The following is an 18,174-nucleotide window of genomic DNA, read 5'->3' as shown; positions in this document are numbered from 1 at the left end:
GAGTCAGTGAAAAAAAATTTAATTATACTATTTCACAACAACCATAAAGGTATAAAATTAGTATAGACATTGTTATATAATTTTCTGAAAGATTCCATGGACAGACATCGTGGAAGGTCAGCATGATCTGAAGTAGGGTCTTCAAAAAGTGGGAAGCGTGGGAGTAAGTATATAGGTTATAGTTGTATTAAATGACTTCACTTCCAAATTTAAGTCAGTTCTTCAGTAAGGCTGTGACCTATAAACTACTTGTAAAACATTGTAAATTAAAATTACTTCTTAAATGTTTTATAGATATAGCATTAGTATTGTTTTATGTCTTTGGAGATTAATAGCTGTACAATTACATGAAATAACCATGGTGACAAAGTAAATTTTCACTGGGCACCAGTTACTCACTAATGGTTGCTGTAATTACAAAGAAACAAGATAATAAAACCCCAGAAATTATTTGTTATTCTTTGACTTCAATACATTAATTATTGCCATGCAGAGTTGAAGGACTCAGGAATTTCAAGCGGTTTTTTCCTTGCTGCAGCACATCAGACTTCTCAGTAACTGCTCTGTAGTCTGCCCTGTCTTTTCAGCACAAGGTAATGCTTTAATGAGTAACATAGTATTTGCTGTGAATTGTATTAGACTGTTTTGCATTCTAGAAACATCAAACAATAAGACATGACAAGGTCATGAGGCTGAAATAACATTACCTCGGATACTTTGGAAAATCTAAAGCTGTGATTCAGACAGGGACGTCTCTTCCTTGATGCCTCTCTCCAAATTTTTTGTGATAATTGAAGCGTGACCTGAAGCTCTGTGTCTGTGTACATGTGCATGGTTGTGTGAGTTAGTTCATTTTCAATGTAGACTGTACAAAAGAAATCTAGCTACAAAATGGATTATGGATATTTAACAGTTCGTCTTTGAAGCTATGTCCTCTCTAAACAACATAGTTTAAGCCGCAGCTGAAGCACTGGAAGGAAGGCCTTTTGTGATCCCTGTCAACTGATGGAAATCAATATTAGGAAATGCCCTGATATACTTTTAACCTGCTTAATTATTTTAATTATCACACAGCTTATTGCATTCAGGAAACGACAGGAAATAGCTTAATGTCAAATAGGTTCTTGTTCAGCAAGATGAACTAGACTCATGCATGACTGAGAGTACATTGGTACTAAGCTGCATGTGAAAGAATATGTTAAGTGGAGTTGGGTTAGAGAAGAAAATGACATTTATGTTTCAGCTGTCTGTTAACTAAATGTTAATGGACTAATGTCTGTGTCATGACAATTCCAATGAGACACAGTTAAAGACACAGATGTGTCTTGTTTGAGAAATCTTAAATTATCTGTGTGCTTTCAGAACGCCCTCATAGTTCATGGCTTTTGGCTATGGGTTTGTATGTTTCCCTTAAATGGGAAAATGTTTAGTTCCTTCATTTTCTTGTAATCCATTATTTCAACTATGATTATGTGACAATGTTTTCTTTTTTGTTTGTTTTCTGTTCATGTTATTCTAGCAATATATAATTTCTGGAAAAAGAATGAAGGCTTAGACATGGAATACCACAATCAGTACATGTCAATATTAACACAATGAATCACATTTTGGTATCTGAGAACTGTGACCATGGTCTAGGTTAGCTAAGAGAGTAACTATTACCCTTCCCCTCTGATTCCAAACTTTCTCTTTATATTTAAAAATAGCATGGTGAAAAAGAAGCTGATGACAGAAGCTGTGTCAAAGACCAGCCACCAGCTTCAGTACAGGTGGTGACCTTAGTGCAGGTGACCTCCATGTAAAGCCCTACTTTGCTGAACAGAGAGCTCATCAGGTGAAGACTGCAAGAGAAGTGCCTGGAGACAGAGGAGCAGAATCACAAATAAAAGCTATGCTGCAGTTGGGACAGAAGCCCTTGTACTGGGGATGATGCCTGTTAGTAGGACCATTTACCCTCTTTCCTATTTTGATGCCATTTTAACAATTACTCTGAAGAAGGTACTTACCTTTCCTCACCAGGATACTGCCTTGCTCCCCAGGCAGCTATCACCTGTGGCAAAGCACTATTATTTGCCTCCCATTGGCCTCAGGAATCTGTTAGTACAGAAGAGCTGCTTGAGAAGCTGAACAAACCCCCAAAACTTCTGTCCAACAGCAGCTGGAAGTATAGACGGCTCTTCAGATACTCCCTTTTTCTGCAGTCATCCCTTACAGTTTAGCTAGTTCCTGAACATCACAGTCTCTGTGTTGATTCCTGTAGTAATGTGTGGCTCTGATCCACTTCCTTATATGAGCCCCATCTCCATTTGGGCAGGGCTTTCACTTAGCTCCACATCTCCTTTCTCACATGGTTCAGTACCAGAGGTATTGTTCAGGAGTGGGAAGGGAAGAAATCTTTCTTCCTGAGACTGTGCAGGCACTTGTGAGTTACTGATATTCACCAAAGTTTTTTCTTTATCTGAAACACTTTATCTTAGTGTCTTTTGACTTCTGAAGTCCACAGAGGTGTGTTTGTGTCTGCTTGGCACGTTTTCATCCTGGCCTGAAGTAAATGCTCAGACTGGAGTCTGAAGTGGGAGAGCTGTAACTCATCTCTGCCTTCCCATATTCTGTAAGCGCAAGCTGATGAGAAAAGCCTGGTATCATCTGAAAGACACTCTGTCAATTTTCAGCTTGGTAGGCTCTTACCTGAAAAGTTTCAGAGTGCCAGAAGTGAGATGCAGAGTAGAAACTATGCTGCAAGCCTACCTTTTAGTAGAACTGAGCAGAAGTGCTTATTCCAGAGGACATAAGCTAATTACCAAAGTGAAAAAAGGAGGAGCCTTATAAAACCAGAATTTCACACAAAACCTGACCAGAACTCTTTAAAAGATTAAAATAACAAAGAGAGAGCGAGAGAGAAAATTTGAATATTTATACTTGTATCTGTTGTAATAGGATCACTGCTATAGAATGATGTATGAACATTAATCCAGGAAGGGAACAGGGTTTTTTTTTCATGTATAATGCACAGTGTCCTAGGTAGGATATACCTAGATAGGACCTGATGAACACGGCAGGTGACCCCAGTGGAAGTACTGTGTATTCAGTGACAGAGGTCAGTAGTGCTGAAATCAGTACATCTTTCTGGGACTAGTAAAACAAAAACAAAAAAAAGGGGGTGGAGGGGATGAAGCACCACACCACCCTCCCCAAATCATGTCACGAAGTAGGAAAAGTGGGAAACGTAGAATAAGGAGGAACCTCAGTATCTCATGAAGCACTGGAGACTGGCTACTGCTGAAGACAGATGCAGGCAGGGTGCACTCTTCGTGACATGTAGTTCTCATATATGTCTTGGTGTGTCCTTCTTGTGTACCCTGAGATAAACTGATGGCCAGATTTATGGTGAGGTGGGAATTGTTCTCTGCTTCCTAGGAACATATTAATTAGAGTTTTAGGTAACAAAAAACTGCTAATGCAGAAGTTCTTGGACACTCCTGGATGTCTTCAATCTTTTCTGATCTCTTCCATTGGCACTATACTGCTACAGCTTCTTGGAAGAGTTTTTGCCTGTAAAATAATGAAAATGGAAATAAATGATATAAAGACCCTTTTGAACTGGGCATCTATTGTATGGTTGTGTTGCTGGGGACTGGAGGTGATCGTGCTTCTGTAGAGAAATGCATGTCTACTTGAAATGTATTCATTTTGGCAATACTGAAACAAATGACTTGCATTTTTATTTGTGGTGAAGATTCCTCACACTTTCACTCCCACTTACTTCCCAGCATGTAAGTTACCTTATTTTCTTTTTTTTCTTGTGGAGAATTGTAACCATGAACTCTTGTCAGAAGGATTACAAGAAACGTGCTTGCTTTACTGGTGCTGCAAAATACATTTAAAAAGAAAAAATACCCAACAACATTATTTTTTAAAAATATGAACATATACTTGATAACATTAAAATAAACATTTTTCACCCAGGAACATTTAATATTATCCAGTCTATAGTACCAGGCAAACAAAACTTTATGCATTTATTTACATGTTTGTATAGCTGTTACCGCCGAAACCACCCTCTTATAAGTTCCTCTTCCAGTACAAGCTGTTAGCTTGTACTAGATAATGTCATACTACATTGCTATTTTAGTGTGTTACTAGAGTAGTATTTATCTTCAGTGGAATTTTATGTCATGTGTTGATTTTTAAGGGATTGAGTTATGTATCCTCATTGCATACAATATCCCTTCCCAGAGCCTGTTGGCTTTTTTCGACTTACTGGGTTCTTCAGCTGCAGAACTGAACCAATCTTCTCTGGCTGTAGATTTTAAGATGAAACCTGTCTCTATGGATTTTCTGAGTCCAGAATAAAAACAGGCTGGATTCTTCCAAGTACTCTGGTAGCACTGAGCTTTTTGGCTACATGTAGGAAACGGCAAGCTTTTTCTCTCACTCTCTGTCTCCCCTCTTCCCCCGCTCCCTATCTACTTTGATGTCCTTGTGTGGACAGGGCTGTCCCTTTTCCAGAGGTGAAAGGAACAAAGCTAAGGTGGCAGGGGAGGTCCAAAGAGGCTCATTTTCTGTTTCTCTGTAGTTCCTACCCCATCAGAACCTCCTTCTTCACAGTCCTTTCCTAGGACTGATGGATGTTTCTGCCAATGCCGCAGTGCTAATGCCTGCCTTGCTTTAGCACCTACCCGCGAAGAAGCTAATCTATGTCTCCTACCCCTCTCAGCCCTGGAGTAGGGAAAGTCATTCATGTAGCATTGCCCCACCTCTGGGAGGAGAGGTGAAGGTAGAGGCACAGCCTCGCGGTGTAGAGAAGAATGGCATCAGCCCAGGCTGGGAAATATAAAACTGCCTTCACAATACTATGTCACCATAGCAGGACTGGTGTCTAGCAATTTTAATTCTTTATCTGGCAAAATATGAAGTTTAATCTGTGATGTGGTTGTATTACAAGTATAGTTATCATCTGGTAGTAGACTCAAGGTGCTGTAAGGAGAGGAGCTAGAGTTCTGTCCTTTTATATTCTGGAGCAAGTATTACTTGTTAGAGGATGTGAACAAAAATTTCACCAGTGTAGTACATTTGCTGAGAGTGGCTGATAGCAGGTACTTGGGGAGAGAATGTAGGGAACAAAAAAAATGTAGAATAATTTTTCACCTGTATATTCTTCTTGCAATTAGTAGCTGAAGGACTGCATGGACCAGAGCTGCATCTAGATCACTGCTTTTAATAACCACTGATAGACACGCTAATGAATGACGGGGAAAATTGTTTTTTAATATACCTATACTGTTGGCTGCAACAGCTCAGTCTCATCTTCAAATTTTATTCATCTTAGGGTAAGTTTTATGAGACATCGTGTCTCTGTGCTTGCTGTGGCAAGAAGTTCTGACATATTCTGGAAGGAAAAAAGTGCTACTTGTTATTTCTTACTTTAAATACCCACTCATGATACTCACCCTGCCTGATGTTCTCATGCAGGGGTGGAATGAACTGTTCCTTTCACAGAAGTACACATTTCTAATCATTCACTGTGCTGAGGATCAAGACATCAAATAAATTATACCCATCTCTGCAGAATCACAACTAAAGTTCTTGTCCATCAGCTGCAATAATATAAAGTCGTACTGCCTGACCTGGAATTGATTTATATCAATTTATTTTAATACCAAATTCTTTACTTCCTCTACGAGCCCTGTAGTGGGTACCACCATAATTTATATCACATATGTCCCAAATCTGTATATAATTCATTTCCTGTAGCACTCTCAGTTTCTCTTTGGTTCTATTTTGTACATTTGTACATGAAGAACCAGAATCTCCCCTGTGGTAAGTGAGATAAATTGCCTAAATATGGGCATCGAGTGCCATTTCAGATACCCCAGGGTATCCATCTGTCCTCCAGCTGCTGCCTGGGAAAGGCACAGGTTCTCGGTCATATGCATATTCTGCATATCTGTGTGGATGTCTCCAGTAACAGGATATTTAAAACATCAGTAAGCGTCTATGTTTACAGAAACTAGATGCAATCCTGTTTTATTGTCCTAATCTTCAACTGAGACATTTAGGGTAAGCATAAAGAGAAGTCTTTTCAGATTCTGAATAGGTGTAAGACAATCATCATTTGTTATTTTAGTAACCACATTGCTCATTGTTTGAAAATGTCTGCTGTATGGAGATTGAGCAGATAATGGCTTCATTTATCACAAACCATACATAGATTGATATGGTGTGTTTTCTTCCTCTGTCTGCCAGCCTAATGTTCACAAATTAACTTTTGTTATTTCTGATTAGTTGTTTATAATTCTCTGTGGTTTTTTGTTTTTTGTTTTTTTTTCCCAAGTATTAAATGTTTTAACAGCTTGTAGTTACTCTTTCCATTGATTCCATTTCAACCTTCTATGTCATTTGTCTCATGGAAATACTTATCAGTGACATATTTCTTATTTAATTTTACAAATGCATTCTTCTTCTCTGGGAACTCTCAGTACTGAAAGTTCAAATGGTTACTTTCCCTCTTTCTACTTTACTGAGAACAATTTAATTCATGTACATCTCTGTAGTACTTCTTTGTTTTAACAGCTAATTAAAATGAAATGTTAATTAAAAAAAAATCTGAACCCCCAACTCTACCACTCGAAACTAATTGTATAAATTAATGAAATAAGGGTTGATCCTATAAATCCGAAGAGTCTTCCAGTAAAGCCAAATTCTAACAGATGGTGCATTCTGAAGTTTTTGATACACAACAGTTAACTGTATTACAGTGTACAATAAACTGCTTGAATTCCATTCACCTAAACATACCCTTGAATCCATGCTGACTGCATTAGGATTCATTACAGATAAAACAGCCTATGTGGAGTGGCTCAAAGGATCAAGATTTAGCTTAAGAAATTTTCATTTCATTTTAAAAAATGAAATTAATATCAAGCCACTGAAATATGGTGAAAAACAGATTTGTATCTGGTATCAAGCTTTGTAATGAAATCAGCTCCACTACAGTTGGAATAGTCTGTAAATGGCCGTTGTGAGACTTATCAACACAACCACTTTTCTACACATTTGTCAAGGCACTGAAGTAGCAGTGCCTCATAATAAGTAAAGTTTTATTAAAGGTTGTCATATAAGAAAAATCCAAGGCTGTTAATTTAATTTAATTTTTTTTTTTTTTTTTTTAAATAAAGCTCACCACTATTCTTAATTTAGGAACCGTTACAGATTAATCACTTTAAAATGTAGTTGGCCACAACTACACATGAACTTGTGGTTTTCCAGTCATTCCACTTCTTTCCCACTACCTGAGATGTAAAGAGAACAACTTCACTGGAAGGCATCTGGGCAAGTTTACTCCATAACCTCACAGGGAACTAAGATTACAGTTTGCATTAGGAGCAGGGATGTTTTAGATTCATGTGAAATGTAACCTGATAAGGTAGGCATATGCAGGATAAGGTAGTTGCTGAGCAGCATCTTAAGACTATCATGGTACATGTTTAAGGATTTCTTCATAAGATTGTGAATTTTCAAGTTCAGTGCACAAAGGACCTATCATAAAACAGTTGTTTATCAGAAAGAGTCCTCCCTGACATCAGTGTCAGGCATTAAGAATTCAAAAGGATCCATTACATTCTTGATTCTGAATTAAAAACCTCATGCATTTTACTTTTTTTCTTCTCTAAATAACATTTCTGGCTAGTTTAAGCTGCATTTTGAAAGGCTCATAAACAGCTGAGGTCACAGACACATTGCTTCAGTAATATTTAGCTGATGTGCTGGTTTAACACCCAGAGTTGTTTAATGCTGCTAGCTGTAAACTGGGAAGGAGGAGGGATAACTTCTTTCAGTACCAGATTATTACTTTATATCTACAATAAGTAAATGTGTCCTTAGGCTTAGTAAAATGTAACATATTCTTTTATGCTGTGGATAGGGATTGTCTTCAAATGAATGGTAACAGAACTGTTCTACTTTCTATAGGGTTTATAGAAGATTATATATTCTGCTCTGATTTTGGAGTGATTTTGAAGCAGGATCTATTTATCAGCCATTCAGTGTTTCAAAAAATCTAAGGGACTTGGTATGCGATACAGCAAAGACTCCGAAGCTTTGAGGTGACCACATCAGACTTACAGTACATATGGCTGTTAAAAGGATGCCCAACAGTAGACAAATGCTTATGTTTATGACTTGAAAAAGTCAGGACACCAGTTCAGGTGCACAACTTAGTATTTCTTTGTCCGTATTTTGAACCACCTCATTGGACATAGCCACAGCTCTGCTGTCAGGACAATGTAATCCCTTTGTGCTGTGATGTCTTTGAAGCAGCAGAAGAATGGACAGAGCTCTGTCTCTACATGTTTCTCTCTGTATCTTATCCCTTTTGTCCCTTTTGGTTAAGTAGTTCCTGTAAAGAAAAATGAACACTTTCATTCTATATGAACCATGAGACTGAACTGCTTGTCTTTCCTTTACAGGCTGATGACATTAAATGAGCTGCATTTTCCTATTTTGTTTTACCTATTTAACTGCAAAAAAGTGTGATTTCAAAACAAGTCTGAAAACCTTTTGAGCAATGTTTCATTGTGAAATTTGAAATTTTCCTTCCACTTATCAGTCTACAGTTATATATCAGGAAAAAAAAAAAAAGGCTTTCTAAAAGTATTCTGGAATTGCTCAGCAAAGAGAGACTTCAGAAACAGATCTCAAAATAAGTTAGTAACTCTGTTTATATATTAAAAAAACCCAACAAACAAAACCCAAAAAAGGATTGGCACAAAGGAAATATGAAGAAGATGAAGGCTTACACATGATTTTCCATAGTTAGCCAAGCTTATTATGTATTCTTGAAAATCTACCACGTACTTCTGTTTTAGGCATCCAGTCTATATTAAAAATTCAGTTAAGATGGTTACAGATTGAATACAATTACCTGAGTCAATCATGGGTTAAAATTATGCATGGCAATGTAACCACACAGAGGATAAAATGTGAAAAGGCCCAAAGGCACAGTTCCCTCACTGTTCTTTAGCTACCTTGTAATAAATGCGGTTCCTGGGTGAGGATATCCAAGTTCATTCTCTAAGGTAAATACCACATCCAAGAACTATTCAGTGTGGTTTCCCAAAATCTTTTTATCTAAGCTGGAATTTATTTAACCTGGGCTCGCTACCTCAGGTCAGTGTTGTATTCTGTATTACTGTCTCTCCACAGTGTGTTGCACTTAGATTTAGCAGCTAGTTCTCGATGACTGTTAAGCGGAGCAATTAAACACTCAGTGTCTTAAACTAGAACTAAGATGCAGCTCCCTGTAATTGCAGTGGTACAGTATAAGCATACGTGGCAGTATGGTACCAGATATCAGGAGTGCTCAGTTCTGCATTTCTGGTTGTCAAAAAAAGACGCACTTGTACAGCTCAATGGCATTTGTTACAGTGTTATATGCCGAATATAGACATGCCTCCACCTGTGCTATTAGTTATGGTCAGCTACAGTGTTTCTCTACGTGGTTTAATTATCTGATCTCTGTACAGTGTTAACCATTTTTTCCAGGAAGTATTCACTTTAATTTGATGAACTATCGAACAAAGTATATTTTCTTGGAAAACCTTTTCATTTTGTGGACTATCCATTCCCAGATGAACTATTCATCAGGGTCGTCCACTAGGGTATATTTTTCTTCAGATGAGATCAACATTTTTTTAAGAACACTAATTAACCATTGGTGATTTGTTTATAGCCTTGAGACCTCTAGTTTCATTCTGTCCTTACACTTTCAAGGCTTCTGCTACCATCTTGCATTCATAATTTTGGGAACCCTTGGTAAAATCCCCAGTTTTTCTTCAAAAGATTTTAAGCTTTTCTTTCTTGGTTATGTAGCTAATGTTTATTTACACAATCCAGCCATGCATACCTCCTTGTTTTAGGTCCATTACATGTTTCATTTCACAAAGCAACAATGAACTAAAAGACATATAGAAGTCAAAAGATATAAGACATAGATGAAAATAAGGGTCTGGTACTGCTTGCTAACAGTATCTACTAGTTATGGCAGCATTGCTAGAACATAATCAAATTTACTTTACAGCAGGCGCTGTGACTGTTATGGTACTTTCTAAATCTGCTATTCAACAGAGGGATAGTGTGGTCTTCCCAATGTATGGGAGTCTGAATCTTCTGTTACTTATTCAGCTTTTAACAAGCTTAATTTTATTAACTTGGCAAAGTTTGTTTTAACTTCTGCTATAGGAGAAAGATCTTGTTGGACTCAGTTGGAGTGGCAGCTGAATTCAGCAGGATGCTCTGTCCCTGTCTACTGAGGTGCACAGCGTGAGATGCTGTTATGCTCTAGCTGAGAACACCACTACATCAAAGAGAAAGATGGTTCTGGCCTGTACTATAGTCTGTCTCTTCGTACATGATATTTCCAAAACCAGCAATAGATTATAAGCTCACACTGTTATTGCTGAGCATAAGAACGTCTGAAGTTCCCATTAGTCTTAAGGGATACAAAGGACATTTCATATCTGTTGGTAAAAGATACCTGTTCTTTCCATGAGCTCTTCAAATGCTGCTGAGTGGAAAGATGAATTCCATCATTACTTGAGAGTAATATTTTGAAGGTTACCTACATACCAGCAAGAGTTGAGTATGTGTTTATTAGGTGGAAGAAATTTATTGGATCAACCTGTTTTTTGAGCAGTGAAGAATAATTTCATTGCTTGAAAGACTGCAGACTGGCATTTTTCTTGCCCTTCATTCTGTCAAATGAATTGGGAGCAAAGCATGAAGAGCTTTACAAAATTTTGTGTTGAGTCTCTTGTGTCTTCATGGGGTCTTTAGTCTTTATCACACATAATTTTTTGATACTCCTCTTCCATGGTTGCTCACATCTAATTTTTGCAGCCAGACTTTTGCTGCCAGAACTGTGAAATTGGCACAGTAGTTAATGTGCCACTTGTCACTCTCAAAGCACTGTTTATTTCACTGGATATCAGTTTTGTATGAAAGCTGCTATACCAAACAAGAGAACAAAATACTTTGTGGGAGACAGACAGACATACAAGAAGAAGTATTTATGCTGAAATTCTGGGGTATGTAGATTGTTGTTGCCACTTCTGCTGGCTAGCTTCTACTTGATATGTACCCAGAATTTCAGGCTTTTTTTGGCATTCTCTAGAAACCACTCATAGTGGACTTAGGGCCTCTAGGTTAATGCTGTACCAATTTACTATGAGCTGAATATTCTCCCTTTCTAGGTTGTTCATATGTAGAAAGTGAAAACATTGGGGCTGGATTTTGTGGTGGTTTGGGTTTTTTCCCCAGTAAAGGTAGATTTCATTCTCCAGTAACTGAAATAGAACTTTAACATACTTAAATTTGTCTTCACTGGACCTCAACTATAAGTAAGATTCATTTATGCATATGAACTTGGGGCATGGGTGAAAATCATATTCTTTGTGTAGTTTTTGAAAAGTCTCTGTAGGAGTGCAGATCCTTGATCTCACCTTGAGGGAATTCATCAAAATGTGTTCTAATTTGGCTGGCCTGGTTGCCAAGGTAGACATGTAGTTTTCAATCTTTGAACATTTTGTTGATCGAAGTAAGAACAGAGTGTCAATTTATAACTTTTGACAGCTTCCGCAATGGACCTTTCTGTAAGGCAGTGTCATGTATAGACGAGAGAGCAACAAGCACAGCTGTTATCCTTAATTTATTTTGATAAAACACTTTTACACAGGTGGTCAGTGCTAGAAACTGATCACATTAACTGTGGCCAGATTTAGACATTTGCATCTCAAGGTCTTTTATGAGTGTTGGCTTCTAAGTTGATGATATTGATTTTATTTTCATACTTAACAGCAAAATTCTTTATCAAGTTCATTACAAGATTGCTATTTTGTGCCTACTGCACTGCATTCACATTCTAAAGTGAAATTGTGCCCTTCTGCAAGTTAAAAGGAGCTTCTCCACTTCTGTTTTATCACAGAATTTCCTAATGTTCTGTAATAGACACACACATGAAAAAACAACCAACCAAACAAAAACATTGCAAAAGATTATCTTTCTAAATTGTTTTAATTAACTTATAGATAAAGTAGTTTTTGTGATGATGATAACATATTTTCTCTTTGTGAGGTAGTTGCAGAAACACCAGACAGGTAGCGGTGTATTTCAAAAGTCAATGTTCTTTAATGATAGCAAAATGTAACGGTCAAATTGAACAGGGACATTATGCGGTATTGAGATATAACAGCCAGACTGGACGGGAGTATTAGGTTGTAAACACTGCAACAAACACAACTTATTTACAGGTTCAAGATGTCAGTTGGGGAACTATTACTACATGAACAATAATGAAATCTAAGCTTAGAATGATGACTCAAAATACACGATCACTCACTGATAAGACGAGGCACTCAACACCAGAGAGTTTCCTTAGTCAGCATCACAGTCTAAGGGGACAGCCTCCAACTGCAGACCCACTGCTCTGAGGAAGACTGGCTTGAAAGGGTCTTCTGGCGGGCTCCATTTATACCCTAAGTCGAACCAGGGCTCTTGGTCATAGATGGTCAGCGGTCTGGAAATTTGTCTTTGACCAAGGCGTTGCATTGGCTGAGGGCCTTGTCTGTTGACCGAAGGGCCTTGCCTTTCCTATGCCCTGACAGAAGTGTGGAGGAGATGGTGGTCACCGGCCAAGGTGTGTATGTGACCACCAGGCCAGGCAGCTCAACCCCTAAACCGTGGCTTCTAGTTTTAACTCTTTCTTTTCAGCAGTCGAGATGTTTCAGTCTCTATCAGGTCAGGTGTACCTGCCACAGAGGTTTCTGGATTTATTACCATACTAGTCTTGCATTACAAAGAACCTGCTCAATCTCTAATTAGTATTTTTCCTCCAAAATCTATTTTCTGGAAAATTGCTTTAAAGGTATTTATCCTAATTGCTTTTTAATTTTTTTTCAGGGAGTGCTGGAACACCTGTTATCTTCAATGAAAATGGAGATGCTCCTGGACGCTATGATATTTTTCAATATCAAATCACTAACAAGAGTGCAGAATACAAAGTAATTGGTCAATGGACTAACCAACTTCATCTAAATGTAAGTACTAGTTTGATTATGATGCTGACATTGGAGAATACTCATTGAGTATTATATTATTTCAAAACATTTAAAAAATGTTGATGATTTATTCTCTGTCAGTTGGCAGAAGAGAGCTCTTCCATTCTCTTTGTGAGAAGACAGTAAAAGGTAGCACAACAACCTGAACCAAATTCTTTATATTTTAAAGTAGGTTGTGTATTTACCTGCTCCTTTAAATGATATTTTAGAATCATTATATATCTGATATTCCTCAGACTGATTATTAAGTTAGGTGGGGAAATAGGAACTCATCCCTCAAAAGAGGGTGTCAGACAAAATGATGGGTACATGTATATTGCCCAGGTATTTAAAATAATATAAGGGGATGGAAATGTATTTAGTAAAAGAGAAGTTTGGACTCTCTAACCACTTCTGATTTAGTTGAAACACGGGGATGGTGAACTACTGCAATAAAAGTATTTCTTGAATATAAAGGGAGAATTTGGAGTTTTTCTGTGTAGTTAACTAGGATTAATATAATTCCATATTACTTAATAGCAGAAGAAACAAAAGGCACAACAACTTAACCTATCCTTAGCGGGTGTTTCTAATTGCTACCTTAATATGTTCTGCAAGTTTTGTGGTAGTTAAGTCCCACCTGTGCATGGAATTATATGTGCTTTGAAAATCGCCATCCCAATAAGATTCAGAGAATATAATATGCAATATTTGTATGACAGCTAAGCATCAAGCCACAGCTGTAACTTGAGAAGTTGTTGGGTCCAAGGCACTTCCTTCTGTCAGAAGATGGCTCCATGCGAGAAGAGTTACAATCATGAGAAAAGCAAAATGAAGTTAAATTGTTTCCTTGTTATCTGTGCAATATTTAAAGGGCTTACTTGTTGAGGTGTGTTAGCCATTTGGGTAGCTCTGCAAACGTGAAATATCAAGTGTTGTTTTGCTAAGGGCTGATGAGAAGGGCAACAGTGTGAATTGATGATTAGATTCACCAAAGGGAGTTTATGCAGTTACTTTAATCAAACCACAAAAAGCAGGTTTCAAACATCTCTGGTTTTCCATGTGAGAGGTTCCTGAAGAAGAGTAACAAAGACAGTGTAGTAAATATTTACAAATGATTCTCCTGTTGAGACTACTTTGCAATAATTATCTGAGTGCTACCCGCAGCAACACATATGATAGCTCCCCATTTTCAGCCACAGCTGTTAAACCACTTTACCATATCTACCATTTAATATCTATAACTACTTGGCAAGGCCTCATTTATTTAATTCTTCTGCCCAAATAGAAAAAACCCTATCAACAGAAACTGTGTGTAGCAGACTGTGTGGCAGTGTTATCTCCCTCCACTAACCTGATATCTGTCTGTGAAAGGCAAGAATAGAAAAAAATGGTTAAACAAGTTTAACGATTAATACTAAGTAGTAATTTCTGGAAAACACTAGAGTTAGACCCTTATCATAACTATTATGGCATGCATTCCAGTTCTTTATAATTGCTACAGTTTTCTGAAAAGTTAGTGTTTGTTAGGCGAGCTGAAAAACTGCTAACACACATTTTGCACAAATGTTAGTACTAACATAGCAGTTACATAGTAGTAGCTAAAAGCTACCTTAGAATTTGCTTCAATTTTAATGTAATTCCAATCTGCCTTTTTCTATCCCCCCCTAGACTGCTAAATTTTTCATTAAGCCTGTAGCTTTTCAGTCCCATTATTTCTGTCTGATGTATGTGTACTCCAGGGAGTTCTCTGAAATATGATTAGACTGGCTGCTACCCAGACCACACCATGCTAACCACATTGACCACAAAGCTAACAGGACAGGATTTATCTAAGGACACCCCTTGTTAACTCTCATTAAGAATGGATGTGTTAGGATGTTCCTTGCTTCTCTTTTTTCATCTGTTTTTTTTTTCACCTCCACGACCTCACGCGCTGGATACAACTGGTTGTCCAAATTTGCGGGCGAGCTCTGTCTAGCGTGCGGAGTTGTGGAGATGTGAAAAGGCTGGCACACTGCTCCGCAGAGGGTGTTTCTGCTCCCAGCCTCCTGCCATGGCCCTGCTCTCATCCCACTGCCCTCTGCTCTGCTGCACAGCCCGTGCTCACACGGACCAGGGTGCGAGCAGGCACACAGGGCTCAGTCCCCTCGTGCACGGTGCGACGGGACCGATGCAGCAAGATGTTTCTCTCCCTATCTTTCACTCCTGTTTCTCGACTTACTCATCTTTATCTAAAGCCAGGAAGATTTCTAAAGGGACGACTGGGATTTATTTCTTAAAGATTGTCAGGGCTTGAGATGCTGGATGCTGGTCTCCATCAGAGTCTGCAGGCGCTGGTATGCTAACAGTGAAGAAGGAAGTCATAACAGGGGTGATACAGTTCATTTCCATCTGTTTCTATATTCACTAAACTTACATAGCACGTGTCGATAGTAGTTATGCCACATGATGATCTGCAGTGGCAAAGCTGTTGCCTCCTCTCACTAGACAAAACGTACTTAAACCAAGTAATCTTTGTGAATGATTGTCAATACTCCAAATCATCATATTGCAAATTAGGTAGTGCCTTTGATTGCCAATGAATCAGAGGGAACACAGTGGATGTTTTCATTGGTTTCGGTGAAAACATCTATATTTATTGAAGGCAAAGCAGTATTAAGATGGCAGAGCACTTTTTACCCTGCTGTTCTATAAAGGAGATGCTTTTAAAATACAATACTTTTCCCACTGTTTCCTTCTTTGTCCTGCAGTTTCCTCTTAATGAAGACACGTGTAACACTGATTTTTAATGATTCTGTCAGCTAGATATCCTTTATAGACACTTCTACTCCTGTTTTTACAGTTACTTCTTCCTCAAATTGTGTGGTAACATGTTGTAGCTATGATGTATTCATGATTGTGTTCATGTATACAGCTGGTATTGTGCTTCAGAAAATTTATAGCTTTTATTCATCTATTTATTTTCCATGACAGAAAAATAAATCATGAAAGTACCAGGTTTGTAGTACAGTTCAACCTTTGGAACAATTAATATAACTAAGATTAGAACACACCTTGTATCTAAATAACTGAATCAAAAGGTTTCCTTTTTTCTTTCTGATTTTTTTTTTTAAATTATTTTTCTCCACTTCCTTTTTGTTTTCCTTTTCCTTAGGATGCTCTTTGATATTTTCTCTGTCAGGTTTTGGCTGCAGGTCTCTGTTGTGCGGGCTATGGCTGCTCACCCAGTGGCCAGCCCTGGTCCTGCCCCTGCCCCCGACCCTCAGGATTCAGGATTCCTCTGCTGATGCCTCTGGTTCCTCAAAGTTTTCACTGTCTCTGCAGGGTCCTTGTGGTCAAGGTTCCTTTCCTGGTGCATTGCTGGCTTTGCCTTTGGGCAGAAAATGCTGACTCTGGCTAGATAGACTCTGTATCATGCTCCCTAAGGGGCTTTTTGTCAGCAGGCTTCGCCAGCTGCAGAGACCCTCCTAGCTGCGATGCTGGTTTCTCCCTGTAGTCCTCAGTAATTAATGCTCTTCTTTAGGCAGACTGACCTTTCAGATTTCCTCTGAAGCAGCCCTAGCTTCCAGATACAAGAACTTCACGATTACTGATCAGTACTACTCTTCCAATTCTTACAAAACAAACACATGCGTGACAATGCTGAGAGATCCAGTATAGAAGTTAAATTAAAAAAGAGTCAGAATCTTAAAAATTTTAAATTTTTGTGTGATTCTTCAGTTTGAATAAGGTATCTCAGTCTTTGACAGATGCAAGGAAACTCTGAAAGCAGATGTTTAGAAACATCAAACTATAATCTCAAAGAACCTGATTGTTTTTTGTACTGTTATCATTTTACGTGATTCTGACAATGTAGATTTACACCCCTTTTAAAGTCCTTTTACTCTCTAAGGTTGCCTGACTTTCAATAATCTTAATGTACTGGAAATAACCAGACCCTAAAAATTTTTAGTATCACTTTGAAAGAAAAAATAATTGCCTTAGAACTTCTGATCATTGACTACACATTAACTGTGAGGGTTTTCTGTTGTTTTCTTTCTTCATTTTCTTTATCAGTAGAAGAAGGTAACATTTTTCAGGAAACTCTGATAGTTAAAATGCTTTCTTTCAAAAATATTCTGGGTTTCATAATGAATAAAAATCCAGGAAAAGGTAGCTGTTTCTGCAAAAGTTATGTTTTATTCACATTGCAACAGTATTTTGCATACGATGTCTCATGTAAAAGTTCCCTACAAATGTGTGGGTTTAGCAAATTTGAGCTCTCAACCATGCAGTCTCTGTAGGAGGAAAGTTGTTAAAAACAAGTTTGCTTCTCCTGGCACTTACGATTTGAAATCAACTTCCTTTTGTGATTAATAATGAATTCCCTCTTAGAAACTGTGTTCTGTATTGCACGTGTTGTAATAAGGGCTAGATCAAGATGTTGACTGGTGGCTTGTGGCAGTAAACGGAAATAGTCCCAGTCCTAAATTTTTAATAACAACTTTCTCAGTTCCCTTTCCTTAAGAACCCATTCAGTTTGTTCTGCTTAATTTCTGAGGGACTTTTTTCCCCTCTTTAAAAATGTTCTATTTTGAAACCTAAATGCCAGTTGGAAAAAGAAAAGTTGAAATGTTTACAAATTTTAAAATCTAATATTTTGACTTTTAAAAAAAATCCTTTTTAATATAGTTTAAAGCATTGTCAGTTTTCATTTCAAGCTTATGCATTGTTTTGGTCTACCAAAATCTGTGTTTAAAGATTCTAATCTGAAAAAATATGCAGATCCAAATCCATATTCTTCCAAGTTAGTAATTTTGATTGATGGGACTTCAGGCAGACACAATTATTGGTGCTTTCAGAATCAGGTATTTAGCTGATGCAGTTAAAAAGTTTAAGTGGATATCCATTTATGTGATATTATTCCTTAAGAAAAAAACAAAACATATCAAAACACTGTATCTTTCAAGTGAAAACAGTGACATTTTTAAGACAGAATTCACTTGTGTTTGTTTTGTTTTGTTTTGTTTTGTTTTGTTTTTTTCACCAGAGCACAACAGTTCTGTTGTAAGGCAAGAGAAATTTTACAATAACAGATTTT

The 18,174-nt window shown here is 37.7% G+C and overlaps 1 protein-coding gene across 2 annotated transcripts in view; it reads left to right on the top strand.

Annotated features, from left to right (window-relative positions):
- GRM8 (glutamate metabotropic receptor 8) overlaps positions 1-18,174 on the top strand; it is a 364,871-nt gene that overhangs the window by 278,046 nt on the left and 68,651 nt on the right. For both annotated transcript variants that reach the window (XM_052790214.1, XM_052790213.1), the window contains exon 7: positions 12,955-13,091. In XM_052790214.1, coding sequence (XP_052646174.1) covers positions 12,955-13,091 — 137 coding nt within the window. The remainder of the gene's footprint in view (positions 1-12,954; positions 13,092-18,174) is intronic.

This window comes from Harpia harpyja, chromosome 6, assembly GCF_026419915.1.
Source record: "Harpia harpyja isolate bHarHar1 chromosome 6, bHarHar1 primary haplotype, whole genome shotgun sequence".
Lineage (NCBI taxonomy): Eukaryota > Metazoa > Chordata > Aves > Accipitriformes > Accipitridae > Harpia > Harpia harpyja.
This window is presented reverse-complemented; position numbering and strand designations above follow the sequence as displayed.